This window comes from Numenius arquata, chromosome 2, assembly GCF_964106895.1.
Source record: "Numenius arquata chromosome 2, bNumArq3.hap1.1, whole genome shotgun sequence".
NCBI lineage: Eukaryota > Metazoa > Chordata > Aves > Charadriiformes > Scolopacidae > Numenius > Numenius arquata.
The window spans coordinates 10,683,341-10,703,765 of NC_133577.1; the positions used below are offsets into that span (position 1 = coordinate 10,683,341).

General features: G+C 40.7%; 1 protein-coding gene across 3 annotated transcripts in view; it reads left to right on the forward strand.

The window, feature by feature from the left end:
• CNKSR3 (CNKSR family member 3) overlaps positions 1–20,425 on the forward strand; it is a 62,257-nt gene that overhangs the window by 20,875 nt on the left and 20,957 nt on the right. For all 3 annotated transcript variants that reach the window (XM_074144497.1, XM_074144495.1, XM_074144496.1), the window contains exons 2-3: positions 11,710–11,873; positions 19,607–19,809. In XM_074144497.1, the coding sequence (XP_074000598.1) occupies positions 11,710–11,873; positions 19,607–19,809 (367 nt within the window). The remainder of the gene's footprint in view (positions 1–11,709; positions 11,874–19,606; positions 19,810–20,425) is intronic.

The following is a 20,425-nucleotide window of genomic DNA, read 5'->3' on the forward strand; positions in this document are numbered from 1 at the left end:
ATGGTGTATGTCGGTCCACAAAACAGCACTTGTCCAGCCTGCTATTTGCGGCGTTTTTCTGATGCGCTCCCATGCCTCCCAGAAGATGTTCAGACACAGTGAGAGCACCCAATGGGGCTCCTCATCACCTGTAGTTTTGCTGTCACCACTTTTGCTATGGATAGGATCAGGAAGGCTTTCTGGGAAGGGGGTGGTATTATGGTGCAGGTGAGAAAGAAGGGGATCAGGGATGTTGGAGAGAGGCATAGAATGGATGATGGGAAGAATGAGACTAGAGGGGTGGTCTTCAGCCATAAAACATGATTTACAGACTGTCCTAATTCCATAATTTCCACAGGTTCCAGAGTTTTTGCCTCTGGGCACTTAAATTGATTCCATATTCCTGCTATGGATTAAGCTACAGTATGTTTTTCACTAGAACAATAAAATGTAATGAAACTGTTTCCATTAAAAAAAAAAAAACACTAAAAAAACCTGATTCCCGTAATCTTGTGGATGACTCCACAGCTAGGGTTGAGACTATTTTAGGCTCATGCTGCTATACTTCCATAAGCAAAATGGTAAAGGATTTTAAATGCTTATTTTGAGTAAAAGTTCTCCTGTAAAAAGTGTGTGTTAGAATAGTGGTATAAAAAAGAAACCACCCAACAAATTCAGTGTGGTTGAGTGAGTTGGAAAATTCTGGGAAATGCATTTCTCTGTGGTTGCATTGATTTAGTGAAAACATCTGTATCTGGTAGCAGCAGAAATAAGAGTTCTTTCAGGCTTCTCTTAGGAGCTGTAATGGGTGTGAGGAAATCCCCCTCTCTGTAAGTGGGGTCCGCAGCCAGTCTGGTGCAGGGAGGGTCTCATGAGGTACAAGTCAGGTCTCTGACAGATGAGCTCTGCTAGGTGTAGTTGTGCCACTTTCTGCTGTTTATCCCCCATCCCCCTGCAATTTTCTGCCCTTATCCTCTGCAGTAATCCAACAACAAAGATGGCAGACCCGCTTGTGTCCTCTTGCATCTTTTCCCGATTTACAGCCCATTGTACTAGCTGAAGCTGCTGCTGGTGTTGAGCTTATAAAGGTCCTATTGCAGTGGCTGAGGCACAGGCATCCATGCAGCTTGTCTACTCCTGCCAAGATGCTGGTGTTAAGTGGCTGGGACAAATCCGTCTCTGGTGGTGTGGGGGAGCTTTACCTCAGTTTTGGATAAAAGCGAGTTGGCAGTAACCAACTGTGCATGTCTTTGTGCCATCTGGGATCCAATGAGAACGTTCTGAGGTCATGTCCTGTGTGTAGCCTCCTTACTGAGAGAGTGAGTCAGGTTGTTGGACCAGCCTGAAGATGAAATGGTAGCCAGTCTCCTATCTCAGTTCTTGTTGCCACCTAGCTGCAGAAGAGACAAATGCTGTGGTGTGCCCATGGTGTGCCCGTGCTCTTGTTTCTGAGGTTGTCATCCCATATGCTCTGTACAGGAAAGGACACGTGGTGGAGTGTATTGATTCCCTACAAAGCCTAGCCCTGTATGGAGGGAGGGACAAAGGTCTTGTCTGTAGATTCTTCTCAAATGCAGCTTTCAGTGGCCAGATACTATTGTGCTTTAATTCCTGCTAAAACCATACTGTGCATAGGCAAAGCTGTTATTGCATCAAAGGAACGAACAATTAACTTTTCAGTGGGAGATAAAACCAGACCTCCCTCGACTACAGAAGTTGCAAATTCCTGTTTAAGTATAATTTAAAATGTATTGGCCAAGCACGTGTTAGTGTACTTAGTATGAAGAAAAAGTCTTAGTGGGGTGAGAAAAAGGAATACTGGAATCATCTGGGTTTCTCCACTTTTTACTTTTCATTTTACCACTTCCTTTGGTTTCCTGCTGGAGAAAGACTTAATGATTCTTTGAGCCCATGTGAATTGGTAAACAACTTCTGAGCATCCAAGAGGAGTGAGATTTTCAAGCCCAGGGTGTAACAGAGTCCCCACATTTAAACTTTGAAAGTTTCATTGTCAGAGTTTTGACACAGTATGTGGCGATGATGCTTTATGTCAGTAATAGCCTGTAGGACACATTAATTTATTCTGATGTATGTGGAACAGTTATACAGTCATTGCTTGAGTGGAGTTAATGAAGCCACTCTATGCTGGCGTAATGAGGTAACGAACTGCTGTTCATGCCCTATTTAAGCAACACCTTTTGATTAGTCATGGACATCAGTTGCAAGCAACGAAAAAGACAGAAGAGAATTTTCTAGGGTGTAGGATGGAGCTGGTAGTGGTTTTAGACCTTTTAAATCCTGTTGCATGTTATCTGTCATCACAGCCATTTAGTTGTCTTTCTTGCCTCTCCCCTAATGCATGCACGTGACTTTAAAGTCACATTGAGTGATTATTCTTTTACCATGCCAAGAGCTCCATGTTTGACACTGCCAGTCATGTCTTCACCAGCAAAATGATTTTCTTAGGTTGTGTCAAACGCTAGGATATGTTCACTGGATGTGGTGGCTGTCAAAAGAGTTCGAATTAGATCAAGTAACAATTAAATGTGAATTTTTCTGCCATTGCAGTAGCCTACTACAGTATGCAGTGCCAAACTCCGTGGGTTTAAAATAATTTTTCTGGGGGTGATATGCTGATTGCTAGATAAAATGGTAAAAACTTAGGATGAAAAAGAATAACAAGATCTGGGTCATGCTTGCTGGAAGTGCTTCTGTGTCAGTGGAGAGTCATTCTAAATGCATTTAATTACAATTGTTTTAAATGCAACCAACAGACAAATAGGCACACCTTTGCACTATTAGTATATTAGGCAAAGAGATGTTTTTTTGTTTGTTTGGAATTGATAGTTCTTAGGTGCTACTTGAGCAATAAATGTTGATTAAATAAAAATGCCTCGTTACAGCTACTGCCATTTTATTTGGTCTGTGTTGCCTCGCTCATGCTGCAGTATACCCAGCGGATGAATGCAAGTTGTGTCTTGCCACAAATAGGATATTGTTTTTACTCTGAAGTCAGGGAGGATGTTGTCAGCAGTGTCCCTGAAGACATCTTGTGGTATTGGCTAGGAAGCTATTTGGGCTTGCCTGCCCAGGGCAGGTGTGTTCTCTATTTTAATGTGTTTTGCATGCATTTGCTGAATGTTGGCTTTCATCGCATGTTTTGTTGAAACTTAGGGTGCCAGGTCTAGCAGAGAACATATGGATATGCTCTGCTTCCATCTCATTTATTTAGTTTGCCAAACAAAATCTGTTAAAGCACAGAAAGATTGCTTTCGCCAAGCGTAGCTGGTCAGTGAGTGATGTAGTTGATTTTGAAAAGAGAAAACCAAAGCAAGAGTGTTGTATTGTGTGAAGCTACTTCATCACATGGAACTTAATCCTTGATGCAGACAGAGAATGTACACCAAAGTCAGCAGGAAAAAATGATGTGCATCAGTTTTCTTCTTTTTTTCATCTTTCTCTGGTCAGCAGTCCTGTTCTGGTGGTAGCTGGGATTAGTGAAGAGTTACAGCTGGAATGCTAGCAACAAGATATCTTGCTGCCAGGTGTCCGAGGTCTTGAATATGAGCCCTTGTTTGTGGTTCCTGTTTTTCCTTCTTGGAAACCCATTTTCCCAAGATGAGTATTTGGGGTGGCACTGTGGAGTCTGGCTGCCTGGGGCTGAGTGGTGAGACCTGAACAAGGATGTCTCTCATCTTTTCCCTCTTTCTTCCAGGTGAGTCAAAATTTCAACCTTAGAAGCCAAATGATACTTAATGGTGTGATATTCAGAGATGGAGTCAATCGCGTTCTCAGGGAAGTGGGTGACATTCGCAAGTGTGGTGGCAGGAAAGCCCCACTAGGTTATGGCCTCGTACGTGCAGCAGGGGCCCACAGCTGTGCACAGATGTCCAGTACAGCTCTGCTGGTGAAAATCATTGACTGCATGTGTTTTCTAGCCCACCTGCCCTCAAATCGGTGGGAATGTAATAAAATAGATTTTTATCTTTTTTTTTTTTTTTTTTTTACCCTGTGATAGTCTGCTTTTTTACGTCTAGAGGGAATGCCCTGACAAATTAAAAAAGGCTTTAATTTCTATGTCTCTGTGGTTGTGGCACAGTGATCTATTTTTCAGTGTAGTAAAGTGTGACAGGCCTGTGTCTTCATGCTTGTATCTCTTTTTTATACAGAGAGATTTACTTCTTGTTAAACCTGTATTTCATTATGCTGTGTCCTGATTTTTTCCCTTTTTTTTTTTTTAAGAAACGTGGCATGCCAGCACAATTCAGTTTTCAATTTCTATAGCATTACATTTTCATTTTGCCTTTAATTTGAAGCCTTAAAGCTATGTCATAATAAGAAACCCCCTATGGAAAATAGTGGAAACAGATTTCTCTTCCCCCACCCCATTTTTTTTTTTCATAAGCTCCCTGAAAAAGAGCTATTAAAAAGAAAGAAAACTCCGAGTTTTAGCGGAAATGCTTTTGGAATTAAGTAGCATTAACTTTTTATTTATTATAGAAGTGCTTTTATCTCAGTTTATTGTATGCTACCATTCACTCAAATATATTTCTGCAGTCCTGATGCAAGTTCACTCATTGTCAGCTGAAGGTACAATTTCTAAATTCACTCTTGCAGTTTCCCACACGCTATTAGTATCTCAAGCTGGATTACAACCCACAAGAGCAGATGTGTGATTCACTGTGATCTATTTCCTGGTATTACTGGGGTGTATTTTTGCTGTGTGTTTTGTTTTCTATTTTTTAACCAGTCTTTAAAAACTTTGGTTATATCTTTGGCTGAAATTGATATAACAATTCGGTATTAGTGTTTAGCCTCTCACCTCCCCCCTCTCCCTTTTCCCCCCTCTGTATAGACTTTTTGCCTCTTTTTTCCTGAACCTGTTCACCTTCCCCTGAACCCATGTGGATGTTGATCATTCATTGCATACTGTTGTAAGAAGAATCACTCTTTTATTGCTTGTTCGGACCTGTTACGTGCTAGATTCATTGGCTCTACCCAATTCCTGCATTGGTAGAGACAATGTATAATCAGTGCTCTTTCTGGTTTTCTTTTTTTGTGCCACTTCTGGCTTTATAGGCCTTTTATAGTGTCTTCCTCGTCCCTACAATCTTTTCTTCTGTAAAGACTCCACTCTTTCTTGCCCAATGTCTGCTTAGTTTCCTGAAAATATTTTGTGAGGCAAATCAAGGTGATGTTTACTGGCTTTTGTAGAGGAGGTCTTGCTTTGCAAACCTGCTAGAGTTAAGCTATTTTGACTCTCTCTCATACTTCATGATTTACCCTGTGAAGTGTTGAAGCTTATTGTTGTCCTCAAATTTACAGTCTGGAGCATGATAATGGGGACTGCTGGAACGATCTCAATCAATGGCTTTGTAGGGAGGACTGGTAAAAAGTATAGGACAGTGGAAGGCCTGTCAATCTGAGATCTCATCTATGTGGAGCGACTAAAAGTTAAACAGTCTCTGTAGCCTCTCTGGTCAGGATGGTTTACAACCCGAATTTACCCACCAGTTCTTTTATTACAAAGCAAAGCTTTCAGTTTTGCATTAAAAAGAAGCTAAGGGATATATGGATGGATTTGAATGGAATGAATGGTTTTATTTTGAGGTAGTGTGAATGCATGTGTATGTAGTCTGTTTTTCCAGGCTAAATATGTTAGTTGGGAATGCTGAAAATAGGAACATGTTGCAAAAGGCTTTCTGTGCAGCTGTCAGTCAGAGGGGATTACAGAGGGGACAGTAAAGCACTCATTATCAAAGTTGAAGACTTTGCCCTTTCCCTCTGTCCTGCTGTGACCTTCATGAGGGAGCTGCCCTTTGCATCCCTGCTGGCAGGCAGAGGCCAGCAATTTGTCTAGTTCCATCCCTGTATGAAGAAGAGGACAGACAAGAAACTTATGTACCGTCTGGCTGTTCTAGGCAATGCCTGTCCTCAGCAAAGCTAGACTGAATGCCTAGTGAGGCAACAGGCTCGTTAGGATGCAGATGATTAAACAGAAATGAGGAAGAGTTGCTTACAATTGACTACATGAGGAGAACTTATAAACAAGCTGGTTTATGCAGGAGACATTTCGTGATGCTAGTAGTGAGCAGCTCTTGCTCTTCAGTTCTGGTTTGTTTGGGTTTGTTTTTGTGTTTGTTTTTTTTGTTTGGTTGGTTTTTTGTTTTGTTTAGAAAGTGATTGATACTTCAAATGGTGGCAGTGTTATGAGTGATTGTGAAGCTATTTGGATTAAAAAATTGAACGAGAAAGGGTTTTCACCTTTCTACACTAGACAGCAATTCAAAGCTATCTTGAAGGCTTTTATTTTTTTCTTGGCAAACCAAGGCCTTTGGGCTCTGTTCTGGCCCCTGTAAGTGGCTCACACCAACTGATAACTAAACTTTTGTTTTGAAAACTTATGGAAAAATAAATGCTAAAATAGTCGTGATAGTGAAGAAATGTGTGGATACTAGAAAGTCAGTTCTTACCTAGACTCAAATTATTTATTACTTAAGTTTCCACTGACGACTCTAGATTTATTTTTTATGATCCTTTTAAGGGACCTTGAATTCCTTTGTTAAAGTCATCCCTGGCTGTGTTTGTCTGTAGTGTTGCAGGAGAATGGCATCTGTGGTGTTGCAGTGGAACAACCATCCCACTGCGTTCTATATTAAAGAAAACGATGTGTTTATTTTCTTTCTCCTTGAATTTTTCAATTTGTTCCTTTTCACCCTGTACCTGTCCTACTGAGCTGCTTCAGCTTTTCACAGCTGTCTTGCAGACCCATTTTGCTTACTTTCATTTGTCTTTTCAGGTGCGTGTTCACCCACTTTTCTCGTTAGTATTTCTTTGCTGCCTTGATTCCGTCCTGCTTTTTCTTTTATTAATTTATTCTAGTCCTGGAAGTACATGGACGAAGTGAAGGGAGGAAGCTATCACAGTAAGAGTTATAAAATGATGTGGAGTATAAATGGTAATATAATGGCATGTATCATGGGGTATGTCAAAGATTCTCCTAGAACTGATGCTCTTTCAAACCTTGGGAAGATGGACTGAAGTTGGTGTGTGCAAGGAGTCTTTGGAGACTGAAAGTGGCAACTGAATAGATCCCAAAGGGGAGACCAGAATAAGAGTGACTTTCTTAGGTGGGAAGATCAGATTCTTAAAATTTTTCTTAAGGTGATGAGGCAAAAAAGATTTCAGCAGCCGCGCCTAGCCAGCTAGCCAAGGTGCAAGGAGCCCCTTAATGGGGTAAGGGTTGTAGTTGAACCTTGGTGCTACCCTGAGACACCAGGTGCTGCCAAGTTGTTAGAGTCATCCATCAGAGAAGAGGTGAATACATGTTCATAATAAGGCTGTGTTTCCTTGAGACAGTGAGCAATGATCCCCATGGTGGTGCTATGTGAAGGAGAAGGTCTTGTACTTAGGAGTTCTTCCTCTGTTCAAGTGGCTTGTGCTCCTCCCATTTCCTCGTGTGAGCTTTGGCATTTTATAGCTATCCTGAGAATCTGTTCAAGTTCCTGAACTAATGGAAAATGAACCCTGTCACCTTCCAGTTCCCCTTCCCCGTCCAGTCCTCAGTTCCTTGCCCTGTCTGTCTTCCCCTTTCCTTGCTCCCCCCCACCATGTTGGAGTATAGAGACACTGTGGTCTCAAGAAAAAAGTATGAGGAAGAGTGGGATGGCGAGAGGAAAGAAGTCAGCTGGTTTAAAACCTGTGGCTGCAATAAAATAGTTAACTTTTTATTGCTTTATGGTAGGTAAATTAGTTCGTAATTTCCAGAACAGAAGTTGAGCAAAAAGCATGAAATTACTTAACAAGACTGCTTATAAAACACTAGTACTTTGGGAGCCAGGTGTGTCATTGCTGAATGGCTGACATCTATCAACAGTAGAAATGTTAATTCTCTCTGAATAGTAAACTGATACTTATGGCTTAGACCCAAGTCTTCCCCTTAGCCCCCTCAAAGTTGTTTTTTTTCCCCCCTCAATTCTTATTCAAAATAACTTTCTTAATCTTGGAAACAGACTGAGATTGGTATCAGTGCAAATCTGTAAGTGTAAGCCCTGTCCTAATGTTTTTGCATGAATGCAAGGTATTGAATGTCTTCTCGGGTGCTTTTCGTGGTGGTGGAAGGTTATTTTAGACAGAAAAGTCTAGACTGTTCTTAGGATCTATTGCACATCTCTACATCTGCCAAAATTTGGGAGGGTGTTTTGTTTAAGTCACACGGCAATTCCTCAGAAGGGTTTTCATGATACGAATAACACTAACTAGACTGGTCTTTCTCCCTCCCTCCCTAAAAAGTCACTGCTACTATTGTTGTAAAACCAGGCTAACGTTCTGCAATTGCTATTTTGATTTCTGACTTCCACCATTCTCTAACAGTTATGTAAGTAGTAAGGATTTTACCTTTAGTGCATGGTTTTAATGTGTATGCAAGGAATAATACAAAGATTTCTCATGTGCAATTGAGACAAATGCTTTTTAAACATGCTTTGAGCATAAAATGAATAGAGTAGACTTCAGGCTCTTGAGCGGATAAAGACGATAATTATAGATATCTTTTCCAATATCGGAGTCTAAATTGTATTTTTTTAGAAATAGAGAAAACTATTTTCTTGCTTGGACGTGCTAATATTGCACTGTTGGAACTGTCCTGACATGTAAGGAAAGCATTTTTCCAAGTAACATACACTGCTTTTTATAGTTTTTAATTCATCTAAGTTTCCCAAAAATATCCAGACTTTGCTAACACGCCATACCAAGTCTCTGAAGTTCACACAGAAAATACATGGAAAGAACTGAGATGTTTGGAAGAAGGGAAAAAATGAGCATTTCATTTAGATTACCAGTGACATTTGAATGCTGACCTTTTAAAATTTACTTAAATATTATTTAGTTTGTTTTATTGAACTGGTTTATGAGTCCTTTTTTTCTACCTTCTCCTTCCCCTCTTGGAGAAATAGGAATTTTTTGGTTTGCATATGATGTTTAAACATTTCATTCATACGATGGAAAATTAAACAATAGGCTATAAATGTGGTTGCAAATTGAATTAAAATGTTTAAGATTTTTCCATATGTTTCTTAGTAAAAATAACACTTATGTTAGTAAGCTCATCTAAAACCATTAGTGAAAGCTCACCATGAGTGTGTGGGTCTGTCTTCACTTCCTGCTTTGCATAGTTTTGGACCCATAATCTTAAATACATCTCTAGCTGACTGGCCGTGCCTCTGCGTTGACTGTTTTGAATTAAATTTCTGTGATTGTGTAATATTTTATTTTATAAAATACAGTCTTATGGTGTGGTTATAGAAGTATTGTTCTTAAGGACTCTTATTAAAAATTATTTTAAAGTAGCTGTTTCAAGTTGTAATAGACCTTCGAGAACAGGCAAGCATGAATTAAAAAAAACCCAACAAAACAAACACCCAATCAGGGAAGCTGGAAACCATAGTTGTATTTCTTGGTGGGGGTATATATGTTTGTGAGTCTCATGTTTTACTGTAGCATGAGGATGTAGAAAGTTGAACCAACACACAGAAAGGATAGTGGGCAAAAGCAACAGTGCGTCCAAAAAACCTTAAGAAATAAAAAATTCATTGCATGCTGAATAAAGTCGGGTTTTTTAGGTGTTTGTGTAATTTGTAATGGAAACTATGGGCTTACAATGGCAAATGATGGGAAAGAGTGGTCTGCAAGACAGCATTAAAAATTGGGAATGCCAAATATGTGCACTGTATGTCAGCCTCAGTTGAGAATTTGTTTTGAAAAAATAAATTGTTAAACAATGAAGGCCAGATCTTTTTATTATTTTTCCTGGGAAAAGAGTTTGTATAGCCTAAGGGAGAATTTGGTGCCTGTGGGAAAGGGAACACTGGGCTCAATTTTCAAAGTTTCTGCGGCCTTGCCAAGACAGATGGGAAGAAATAAGAGTGCGCCCCAAACAACTGTAGCCCTGGGAGATCCTGCTCATCTTGCATGCGGGTTTTCCCATTCACAATTATGTTTAAAAATCAAGCTGTGCACGCTAGTAGCTCTGCACGTGGAGGAGCCAGGCTTGTTCAGCCAGAATTTGATGCGCTGCAATAATTAAACTTGCCCAAGTCATGTAAAAGGGTGACTGTTAAGTGCCAGGGTGTCTGTCCTTACGAATTTCTGAGTGAGCATTATAAAGGCAAGTGATGTGTGTTAAGTAAGTCTGTGCCTTTGAGAATCCATAATCTACAGATCTGCTGTGACCAGGCAATGCAAGGCAGCAGTGACTGCTCGTGCTGCTGTTATGAAATGAATATGGTTTCATGTGACTCCTCAAAACCCCCTTGTGATGTGTCTCGAATGTTTTCTTGGCAGTAGCTTGTGCCAGGAGTGCTTGTTTTCCAGGCTGCTACTGCGGCTCCATGAGTGGAACTGAGTGCTGGTCTTCTGGCTCTTGTTTCCTTGTAGTTCAGGATGCTGTTCGTGTTTCTCATCTGCAGTGTTCGACATCCTGTCCATCTCAGTGGCTTCCTTTTGGGCCAGCATAGGGGGATAAACATCCTTTTACAGCTAAAGGTTCAATTTTTTAAAAATTGAATGGTCGAATGGTGTAGCTATTGTGGATGCTACAAAGTAGTTGAGAAAAATTTCAGATTACAAATTTGACATGTCAGCTGTTTCTAGCAAATGTGATGTATTTCTACAAAACAGATCTAATTGGCTGTGTTCCTTTTGCTCTAGCTAAAATGTTGAAGTGGGACAGGAGATTAAAAGTACTGCATCATCTTTAAAATAACACATCCATCCAAATGTTTTCCCCAGATTTTTGCTGCACACAGGATCTTCAAGAACAGAGGAAATGAGCAGAATACACAAGAAAACAGGATTAACACATGAAGTTTAGTTAAATAAAACAAAATGAAAACCAGAAATCCTTTCTCTAATCACTGGGGAAAAGATACTTTAGAGAACAGGATCACAGAATCACAATTTAAAATGAGGATTTGGGGGATATTGCTGGCACAAAATCATTTATAAACTGTTTTAAAAATTCTTCATAGACACAAAAGGGAAAATCCTTAGCAAGGGGAAGGAATAGCTAATCCAGGAAGCCTCAGGGTCTCATAAATCAAGGGAGTAATGAGGCTTGAGCCAAACATCATTTTGATTGCTTTGCCTTTGATTGTTCCATTTTCCTCTCATCATTCATTCAGCCCTTTTATATAAGAGTGGATGGGGAACTGCAGGTTTTTGGGCTTCTGTTTGTTTGCTTGTTTAACTAGGCTTTGGACAAGATCTTTGTTCTTGCCTTGCCTTGTTGTATTTATCTTTTTTTTTTTTTAAGTCAGTTGTTATTTTTTTGGTTTTGTTGCTTTGGTTGCCCTTCAGGGATTTGGGTTACACTGATAGCTGAGTCTATCCATGCTCCCTGATAGCTTTGCCTGTGCAGACACCAAAAGGACATCTGTATCTGCTTAGTTTGATCCACTAACTTAGGTGCCCCAAGGATCCACAAGACCTGCACGCGCCATTTCTGTGCCCCTGTGGTATGACTTTGGTCTCACTGTGCAAGTTTCCTTCATAATTTGGCGCCACATATTGTATGAACTTGCCATTTGTGCCTTTCACAGGGTTTGTGTGGTGTGATGCGGTTTTTTTTTTGGTTTTTGCATGTGTTTTGTTTTAAAAATTGGGGGGAAAGGTAAGAAAAGACAGAAATCTCTAATTGCATCTCTCTTCTCCCTCTCTTTTGTGTTTTGGTAGGCCTGGATGATTGCCTGCAGCAGTATGTCCATAAATTTGAACGGGAGAAGATAAATGGTGAACAGCTGTTACAGATTTCTCACCAGGACCTTGAAGATTTGGGTATCTCACGGATCGGACACCAGGAACTGGTTCTAGAGGCTGTGGATCTCCTGTGTGCACTGGTTAGTTAAGTGGTGAACAGACGTGCAAAGAATTTCTTAAAGTGCTCTTTTGGGTGAATAACAAAGGCGAGTCTGATAAAAACTTGTTACACATCACTGTAAGGGAAAACAGTAAGAATTTGTTTTTCACAAGCTTTGTGTTAATAGTTCTTTAACTTTTTCCTCATAAAAGGCAATGCTAATTCATTTGCTTGCAATTCTAAAGAAAGAAGTTGTCTGAATACCGTTGTTAGATCTTGTGGCTCCTGTTAGTGAACAGAGTGATTAAAACTGCTATTGAGTAGGGTGAATTTGTCATAGAAGATAGAAGACATACTGTTGAAATGACAGCTGCTAATGGTTCCTTGAATCAGTTGAAATGGGTTTAGGGCAACTCTGTAGTCTACATATAATGTGAAGAAAATGTTCTTGAGGCGAGAGGATGTTTTGCTAACTTAGTTACAGTCAAGTTCAACTCTCACTGGATTCAGAACTTAAGCTGTTCCTCTATCTTACTGCTGAGATATGACTGTGCGGGTACTTCTTAAAACAAACACACTCTGGAAAGAATAAATAAATTTGGGGCTGTTTTGCTAGTGCAGGCTTTATTTAAAAGCCATAGTTTGGACATAGTCTTAAAGATGTGTTTGATGTAATGCAGTGAATGAGCGCCAGAGGTATGTATGATTACATCAGGGAGAAGGGTGAGAGGGGCTGCCTGATGATTCCTTGGCCAGCACTGACCCACCTTCCCTTCATTAGGCAAGACTTGCAGCACCGAGCATACTCTTCTTAAAATGGAGAGTCTTTATTGCCTGTGTGGCATGTGCTTTGTTTGCTGCAGAGAGGTGCTACAGGGATCACTTGCACTCCATAACCAGGAACAAATTGGATAGCCTGTACTGAAAGAAGTGTATTCAATGAAATCATTTCATACTATCTGAAGTGTATCCCAAATAGTTGCTGTTATATTTGAAAAACATTTTATTTCCTCTGCAGTATTTCATCTATCAATTTTTTTAACGTTTAACTTAAAAATCTAAAAGAACAATGTAATTAGCCTGAAACACAGTTCATGTGGGAAGGGATAATCAGTCAGGACAGCATGCTGTATATGGTCCTTACTGAAGTAATGGATCTAGCAGCCCTCAAAGGCACTTTTTTCTTGTTACTCTTTAAAATATTAGAATAAAATGAACAAAGCTGGATGACAGCCAGAACCTAAAGCTGTGTTTTATCTCCTACAATTTCCTTCTAATTTCCTTTGTAGACAAAAGTTTTGACCTCAGACTCATTTCTGGAAATCCTTTGTGAAATGCAGCTCAAGTTAATGCATTAGACAGAGTTCACGTATTGCAGCTGAAATGTCCTTGTTCCCTTTTAAGAGGTGGAGGAAGAATTCCTGTGTTTTAGGTATGCCCTTTGTCACCTTTTTGATGCCCCTTGCCTTGAGTTTCTGGGATTGATTTATAAAATCACCATTGATTTTGTTCTTGAGGGGATGTTGTGTTTTAAGTTCACTTGTGACAGCCAATTTTTTATTTTGCTGTCTCTTCTTTTTGTGTGAGAGAGTAAAGATCTCCCTATTCCACCTGTATTAATTCTTTGAAAGTGGGTCTGTGTATTGGTATCATTTAGTGATGGTTTTGTGTGTGTGTATATATGGTGACATTTCCCTAACTTTTGGGGCCTTGAACTAAAAAGCAAAGGCATTATTTTTGTGGTTTTTTTCTGTCTCTTTTTTTGACTTTGCTCCCCCCCTGCCCCATGCATTGGTTGTGCCTGCTTGAGGTCAGGCTTTGAAAGCCATTCTTCTTGGTGATGGGTTGGTGGGGGGAAGGGCTGAGAAGGGGTTTTGGTGGTTCCCCACCCAGTCCTGGAGTTCTCAAGAAGGATTTTCCTTTTTGTCTAGTTTTGCTTTGGCAGTTTTCCGAGCAACACTTGCGGCTCTAAAGGCAGTGAAGCATCTGTCTTTGGAGCATCTTTCTCCTGCAGTAACTCTTTTTAAGCATTGGCCATATAGACCTTTTTTTCCAGCCTCAGTAGATCAGTTGTAAACATAGAGTGTGAAGGTAGTCCTTTCCTTGAGAAAGGACACCAAATACAACTTTTTCCTTTTGTTTCCTTTTTTTTGTTTTGTTTGGTTTCCTTAGATTTTATAGTGATAGAGCCATCTTTGGGAGCTATGCTGCCAAGCTGAAAAATATGTCTGTGAGTTATAGTGTTTGCTGCTGCGGTAAGAAAACTCTAGAACCAGTACAGCTGAAAGAGAAATGAGTGTGTCTTTCTTTGCTGCTTTGGTGATGAGGCAGAGTTCCCTCATCTCCTTATAGCAGTGGCCGCAGGTGCAACAGAGCTGCAGCTGGAGAGAGGGTGGACAGGGATAAGAAGTAAAGGTTTCCTTCAAGCATACATTTCTGTTGTTCTTGAGCTGGTCTAATACGTTTTTCTGACCAGGTGTTGAAGACTTATTTAAGGTATTTAGATGATATATCAAAGAAACTGAATTCCCCGGGGGGGAAAAAACATCAACTTGAGTGCTCCATCTTTACGTCAATGACAATATTTGCTTGGGGAAGAAAAGGAATGGGAAGAAAAGGAATTTCTTAGTTGACTTAAGTATTTGGGGGAGGGGTGAGCAAGCATACATAAATACGCTTTTTAAACTCATGCAAAACCACAAAATCTGGGGCAGGGATCCAGAAAATAAGCTTTCTCAGCCAAATAATTGGGACAAAAAGCATCTAGAGTGGTGGTGAAAATGGAATGCTTACTCATCATTCCCTGATGGAGTAGACTTGCTTGTTTGGACTTAATAAATATAAAACAATGCAAGCATTAACAGGAATCTGTATGCAAATATTTTAACTTTTAATGCATTGTTTGGATTAGATTTCTGAATCTTTACCTACACTTTATGATGGGAGAGTTTGGAAGCAAAAAAGCAGCTGATTTTTCTTGAGGTTAGAACGAAGATACTAGTTTTAAACAATCTAAAAAAACCCAAACAACCCAAAAAAACAAACCACAAAACAAAAAGACCATAGTTTTTAGCATTGTGCCTTTGATAATTTCACTGGTAGTAACATTCTGCCAGCATATTTGCAGTGCAGCAAAACATAGTATCTTAACTTGATGTAGAACATGCATACATGAAGACTTGCCTTTTGGGGCTAATCCTTGTCAAAAGGACCACATCTATGCACCACCTCATAAGATTTCAGTTTTCTTAAATCCAATGCTGTTTATTAGGAAATTTGGGACTCTGGAGGATTCTTCAAGATGCATTTTTTGTTAAAAGGGAGAGAGCAAGAATGGGTGACTGTGACAGTACCTTGTGTTAACTCTGGTGTTTATGTAGGCATGCAGTGAGTTGGATCAGCTTTTGAGCAGGCATTCAGTCTGGTTTTATTTTTTTTTTTTTTTCTTTTTTTCCCCAGTGCTGGTTTTCAGTTGGATCAGCCAGCAGATCCAGCTCATCACACTGCGGCCTGTGAACGTGGCTGTGAAGGGGAAGGCGATGCTGCCCCTGGGCAGTAGCAGAGCTCTGGATCAGCCCAAGTCAGCTCTGACACAACTATTGTTGTGCTGGGTTTTTTTATTATTTTATGTTGTCTGCCTGACCTTAAGCAATTATTTGGTCAGTGTACTTTTTCTCATTAAATGTAATGGAGTTTGGAAAGAGCGCGCTCTTTTGCGCATGTGCTCTCTGGCGCACGTGTGCAGTGCTGTCTCCCGCTCCAGCCCTCAGTGTGGCTCCCCAGGTTAATGAGTAACAACCTGGGAATGTTTGACATAAGGTGCTCCTGACCGCTGGTTTCAGCCTGGGTTTTGATGAAAGCAGTATCGATGTTTTAAATCAGGAGAGGTAGGAAAATGTAATGTGTTCTTTGGTTCATGAGCAACATCTAAAACCTTTTGGTTGTTTCAATAATCTGTTAAATATTGTAGCCTTAGTCCTGTAGAAATATTTCATAAAAGCCTGCTAAGCTTTGCACTTCACCTGTGTGTCACAGTGAAGGCTGTTTGGTGTGCTGCCACGCTATCAGCATTCCTATCTGTCCTGAACTGGGGCTGCAGCTCCATGACAAGTTGAATTAATCCAAGTCAGCTGCTGCCTCCACCCCCTCCCCGTCCTCCGATTAGTGATCTTTTGTGCCTGCACTCACCTGACCCTGAACTGAGCTGCTTCAGGGAGCTCAACCAGCTGAGAGCACACTACAGTAAAAAAGGGAATAGGTTTGTTTTGAGTAGTTTAGTTCCCCAAACCAGCCCTCCCAACAGAATGGATGCTGCAAGTGAAGGAGCAGAAAAATAGCAGAAATAGGTGGTTATGTGTGAGGTGGTCAAGATAGCGTCAGCTTGGATGGGAACATTGCTATTCTGATGAAAGGGCATAGTGTTTTCTGTGTATTAGAGCAAACAGGTGAGGAAGACTGGCTTACCCTGGAGCAGAGGTGGTTTGGGTTGGGATGGCCCTTTGTTCTGGGGAAGTTCATCCTTCAGGGCTGATCCGTAGTTGGAGAATACAGTTGCCTGTACTGAAGAGCTGTGTGCTCCTTGTTGTGCTGGATAGGTGTAATGCATAGCCAGGACACTCCTCCTAGAGGACAAACTGTTGGTTTAGGTATCTCAGGTGCACTCCATAGAGTCTGGGGGAAGTTGTAGGAAAGCTTACTGCAGTGACTGGAGAGCTTGGCTGTGATGTGCTGTTGATATAGGCTGTTGGGAACACCAATTGCAGTCATAAGCTGGAGCTACTGTATCTCCAGAGGCAAAACCTGTGTTGTTGAAGTCCACCTCAAAACTGAGAACTGCTTGACAGAATTATTTAAAAACTAGCTGAACTGGAGGAGTCACACTGGATTGACCCACTGTATAAATAAGGCAAAAGAGGTGTGATAAGGATTACGTGACTGTTTTTGGGCCAAAGCCAAAATCTGACATGGTATATATCAACATGTGTCCTCTTAAATGCTGGGGCCATTTCTAATGGCAGACACCCACAGGTGGTGGGCACAATTTCTGCACCTGAATGACAGAAGGGAAAACCTGGGGATACTTAAATATTTGAAGGCTCTCTGAAGTTCTGACCAGAGTGATTAGGTGGTTACACCACTGTACATAAAAAAAATCTTTTGTATTTTCTGTCTCTTTATGGAAGGGGGGTGGGTGCGAGCATCCTCCGTTAATTCCCATGCTAAAGGGAGAGTTTTCTGGCATGTGGATACTTTCAAATTCTTGTGGTCACAGGATTCAGGTCACCCAGCATTTAGACCTCTTGGTGAAAAAATATTCCTCCAAAAGTACATTGCAAATGTGCAATGTCCTGTGAGGAGGAGTAAACTAACTGCAAGAAATGCATCTTGGTGTTGTATGTTGATTTGGTTTGTGGGTTTTTTTTTTGTTGTTTGTTTATCACTTTTTGGTTAAAAGGTGGTTAAGTGCACACATGACAGTGTGCAAGTACTTTAACATTGTTTAGTAATCCAAGTCTTTCCCTTTCTGTGATCGTGGAAAATTTAAGGATATCCTTTGCTGTTGCAACAGTGGCATTTTTTTCAATTGGATGTATCCTCTCAACCCCTACTCCTGGCTGCACTTTAAGGGTACTTCCTTGCCAAGAGCCCTCAGGGTGAGGAGGGAGGCACTTGTATAACTTACACCCACTGGGATCTTATCCATAGGAGGTGGTAGGTATTTTAATGGTAGCTGAGTAGCTGAAACCTCTCTTTACACTGGTGGGTTTCTTTGGGGCAAAGGTTCTGTTTCATCTGTTGTTAATGACTTAAAACAGGCTGGAATATCTTAGATTATGGATGCTTGACCATGGAGGGAATGGAGCCAAGAGCCAGCAGTGTACCCTGGCAGCAAAGAAGTCAGCAGCATCCTGAGCTGCATTAATGGCAGCATGGCCAGGAGAGGAAGGGAAGTGATCATTGATTGCCCTTTACTTGGCACTCATTAGTCTACATATGCCCTCCACCTCAAAGTACAGGAAAGACATGGACAAACCAGAGTGTAAGCTCAACAGAGGGCCACCAGGTTGGTAAGGGCTGGAGTACTCGCCTGTGAGGAGAGGCTGGGGGACTTGGACTTCTTCATCTTCAGCCTGGGGAACAGACAGCTTCAGGGAGGCCTAACAGCTGATCCCCAGCATCTACTGTGGGGGCCACATGGTTGGCAGAGCTGGGCTGATCATGGTGGTGCATGGCAGGAAGACGAGAGACTTTAGGCAGAAGTTGAGATGAGAGGTTCAGTCTGGGTTTAATGAAATGCTCTCTCACCCTGAGGACAGTCAGATGGTGGATCTGGTTGCCCAGAAAGGTTGTGCAGTTGGAGGTTTTCAAGACCTGACTGGATAAAGCCCTGAACAAGCTGGTCTGAGCTCACAGCTGAGCCTGCTGTCAGCGGGAGGTTGACTGAGAGCTCCTGAGCTCCACTGCAGCCTGGGTGATGCTGTGATCCTGAGTGGAGGCATTGGGAACCCCTGGAGGCTTGGAATTGAATAGAATTGGGATTTGGTTAATTTGCTAGTTTTTTGAGGTGGAAAGGAGAAAAAGTAGATAGTATAGCTGGCTATACTATGGAACTTGGGGGTTGGTAGCAAGGATCTGCAGGAGCAAAAGAAGAAAGGCAGGGCTTTTTTTGTATTTTTGAGTGGGGGAGTTTGTTTTTGGTGGATTTTGTTTGTGTGGGGTGTATGTGTGTGTGTTTTTTTTTTTTTTTTTTTTAAGAAAAGTAGGAGTTTTCACTCTAAAAGAGCTAAATGTTGCGTGGAACTTAACTTTCAGAAGATATCCACAGAGGTTTTGCAAGGTGGGATAACTCAAAAGCAAAGATGCTCAACAACGTATTACTACATAACTCTCACATTTGCTCACTGACAGCAACAAGAAGAAAATCTTGATTACAAAATTGAGTTGCCTTCAGAATATATAGCATTGGTAATATATATAGAATATATAGCAATGGTATAGCATTTCTGACATGTTTGGAATGAGGTGATCAATGTGTTGCTTAAAACAGTGGGGTTTTAATGTTATGGAACATGGTTTGATTGTATTTGAATTTATAAAGCTGAAGTTACAGGCAGGACCTACAAACTCCTTAAGTTTCAAAATTTTTTACAAAGATGCTGTTGAATGAAAAATAAGACATCTAAGAATGGTTTTAATTACCATGTGTAGTGTTAATGCGGCCCTCAAACTTGCAAATAACTGCACTGCTCTAATCAAGGAGCACAGTTACTGAGAAGTTGTGATCCAAATATTTATTTCAGCTTTTGACTGTGAAATTACATTTGCTTCCTGTTGATGTTTTTTATCGCTTGCCAGATTAAATTTATCTTTAGTTGTGAATCAAATATTACTTCAGTGTTTATGTACCACGGTATAGAAAACATTTTAAGAAAAAAAACGGCATTTGCTTTCCTCTAACAAAAACAATGCAATCCTGTTACTGCAATTACATTTTAAAGGTAAATGGCATCTTATAGGATATTGGGACTTCGTTCTGATTGAAAAGTGTCTTCAAATGTCATTAATATCAGACACTGAGGGGGTTTGGCACCCACAAATTATTCTATAGAGGCTGTAGCGTAGAACAAATCTCGGATGGCGTTTTTGCCAAAAAACAGGGAAAAAATGGGCAAACCCTCAGAACTTTCATCCCATATGTGTTTGTAACTTGTGGTATAATAACTAGCATGACTCAATAGGGAAATTTATGAAGCTTAATAATATTCCTTGCAGAACTATGGCCTTGAAACAGACAATATGAAGAACCTGGTTCTCAAGTTGCGAGCGTCGTCCAACAATCTGCAAAATTACATCAGCAGCCGTAGGAAAAGCTCAAATTATGATGGAAATACCTCTCGCAAGCCCCCCAATGAATTCCTTACTTCTGTGGTAGAGCTTATCGGTGCTGCTAAAGCCTTGCTTGCGTGGTTGGACAGGTAAGAAGAAAATCTTTGTATTTTAATTTACTGCTATAATGAATTGCTTTTCCTTGTTGGGCAATTTCTAGTTGCTCGGATATAAAGATCTTGATCTCTCTCCCCCCTTTTTTGGTGTTGCCAGAAGGCCTCTAGTGGATAAATTTAATCTGCTGTATCTACTCTTGCACTTCCACTCATGAAAACCAGTGAAACTGTTTGCATTGCATCCAAACTGGTATTTATAAAAGTGGAAGGTCTTCCTGTTCAGGTCAGTTTCTCATACATGTGACTTCCTCCTCTCCCCTTCCCACCTTCTAAATTAGTTGTCATTGGCAGGTCCATTTCTAAAAGAATTTTTAATTTTCTGCTGAAATCATGGCCTTAGCTCTGCAATTTGAAAACTGAGCCATGGGAGAGACTCTCCCTCTGCCTGTTTTTTTGGGGTTGGTTTTTTTTTTTGTCTTCGCTTTCTCCTTTAATTCTTTTTTTTCCTGGCAAGAGCCAGAGTTGTTTTGTGACAGCTGCAGCGGAAGCACACAGGCAACAGAGCTGGTCGGATGCTGGCAGGGATGCTGTCCATGATAAGAGATGAACATGAATTCTCAAGCCCCTTGCCAACCTTCCTGAGAAGGAA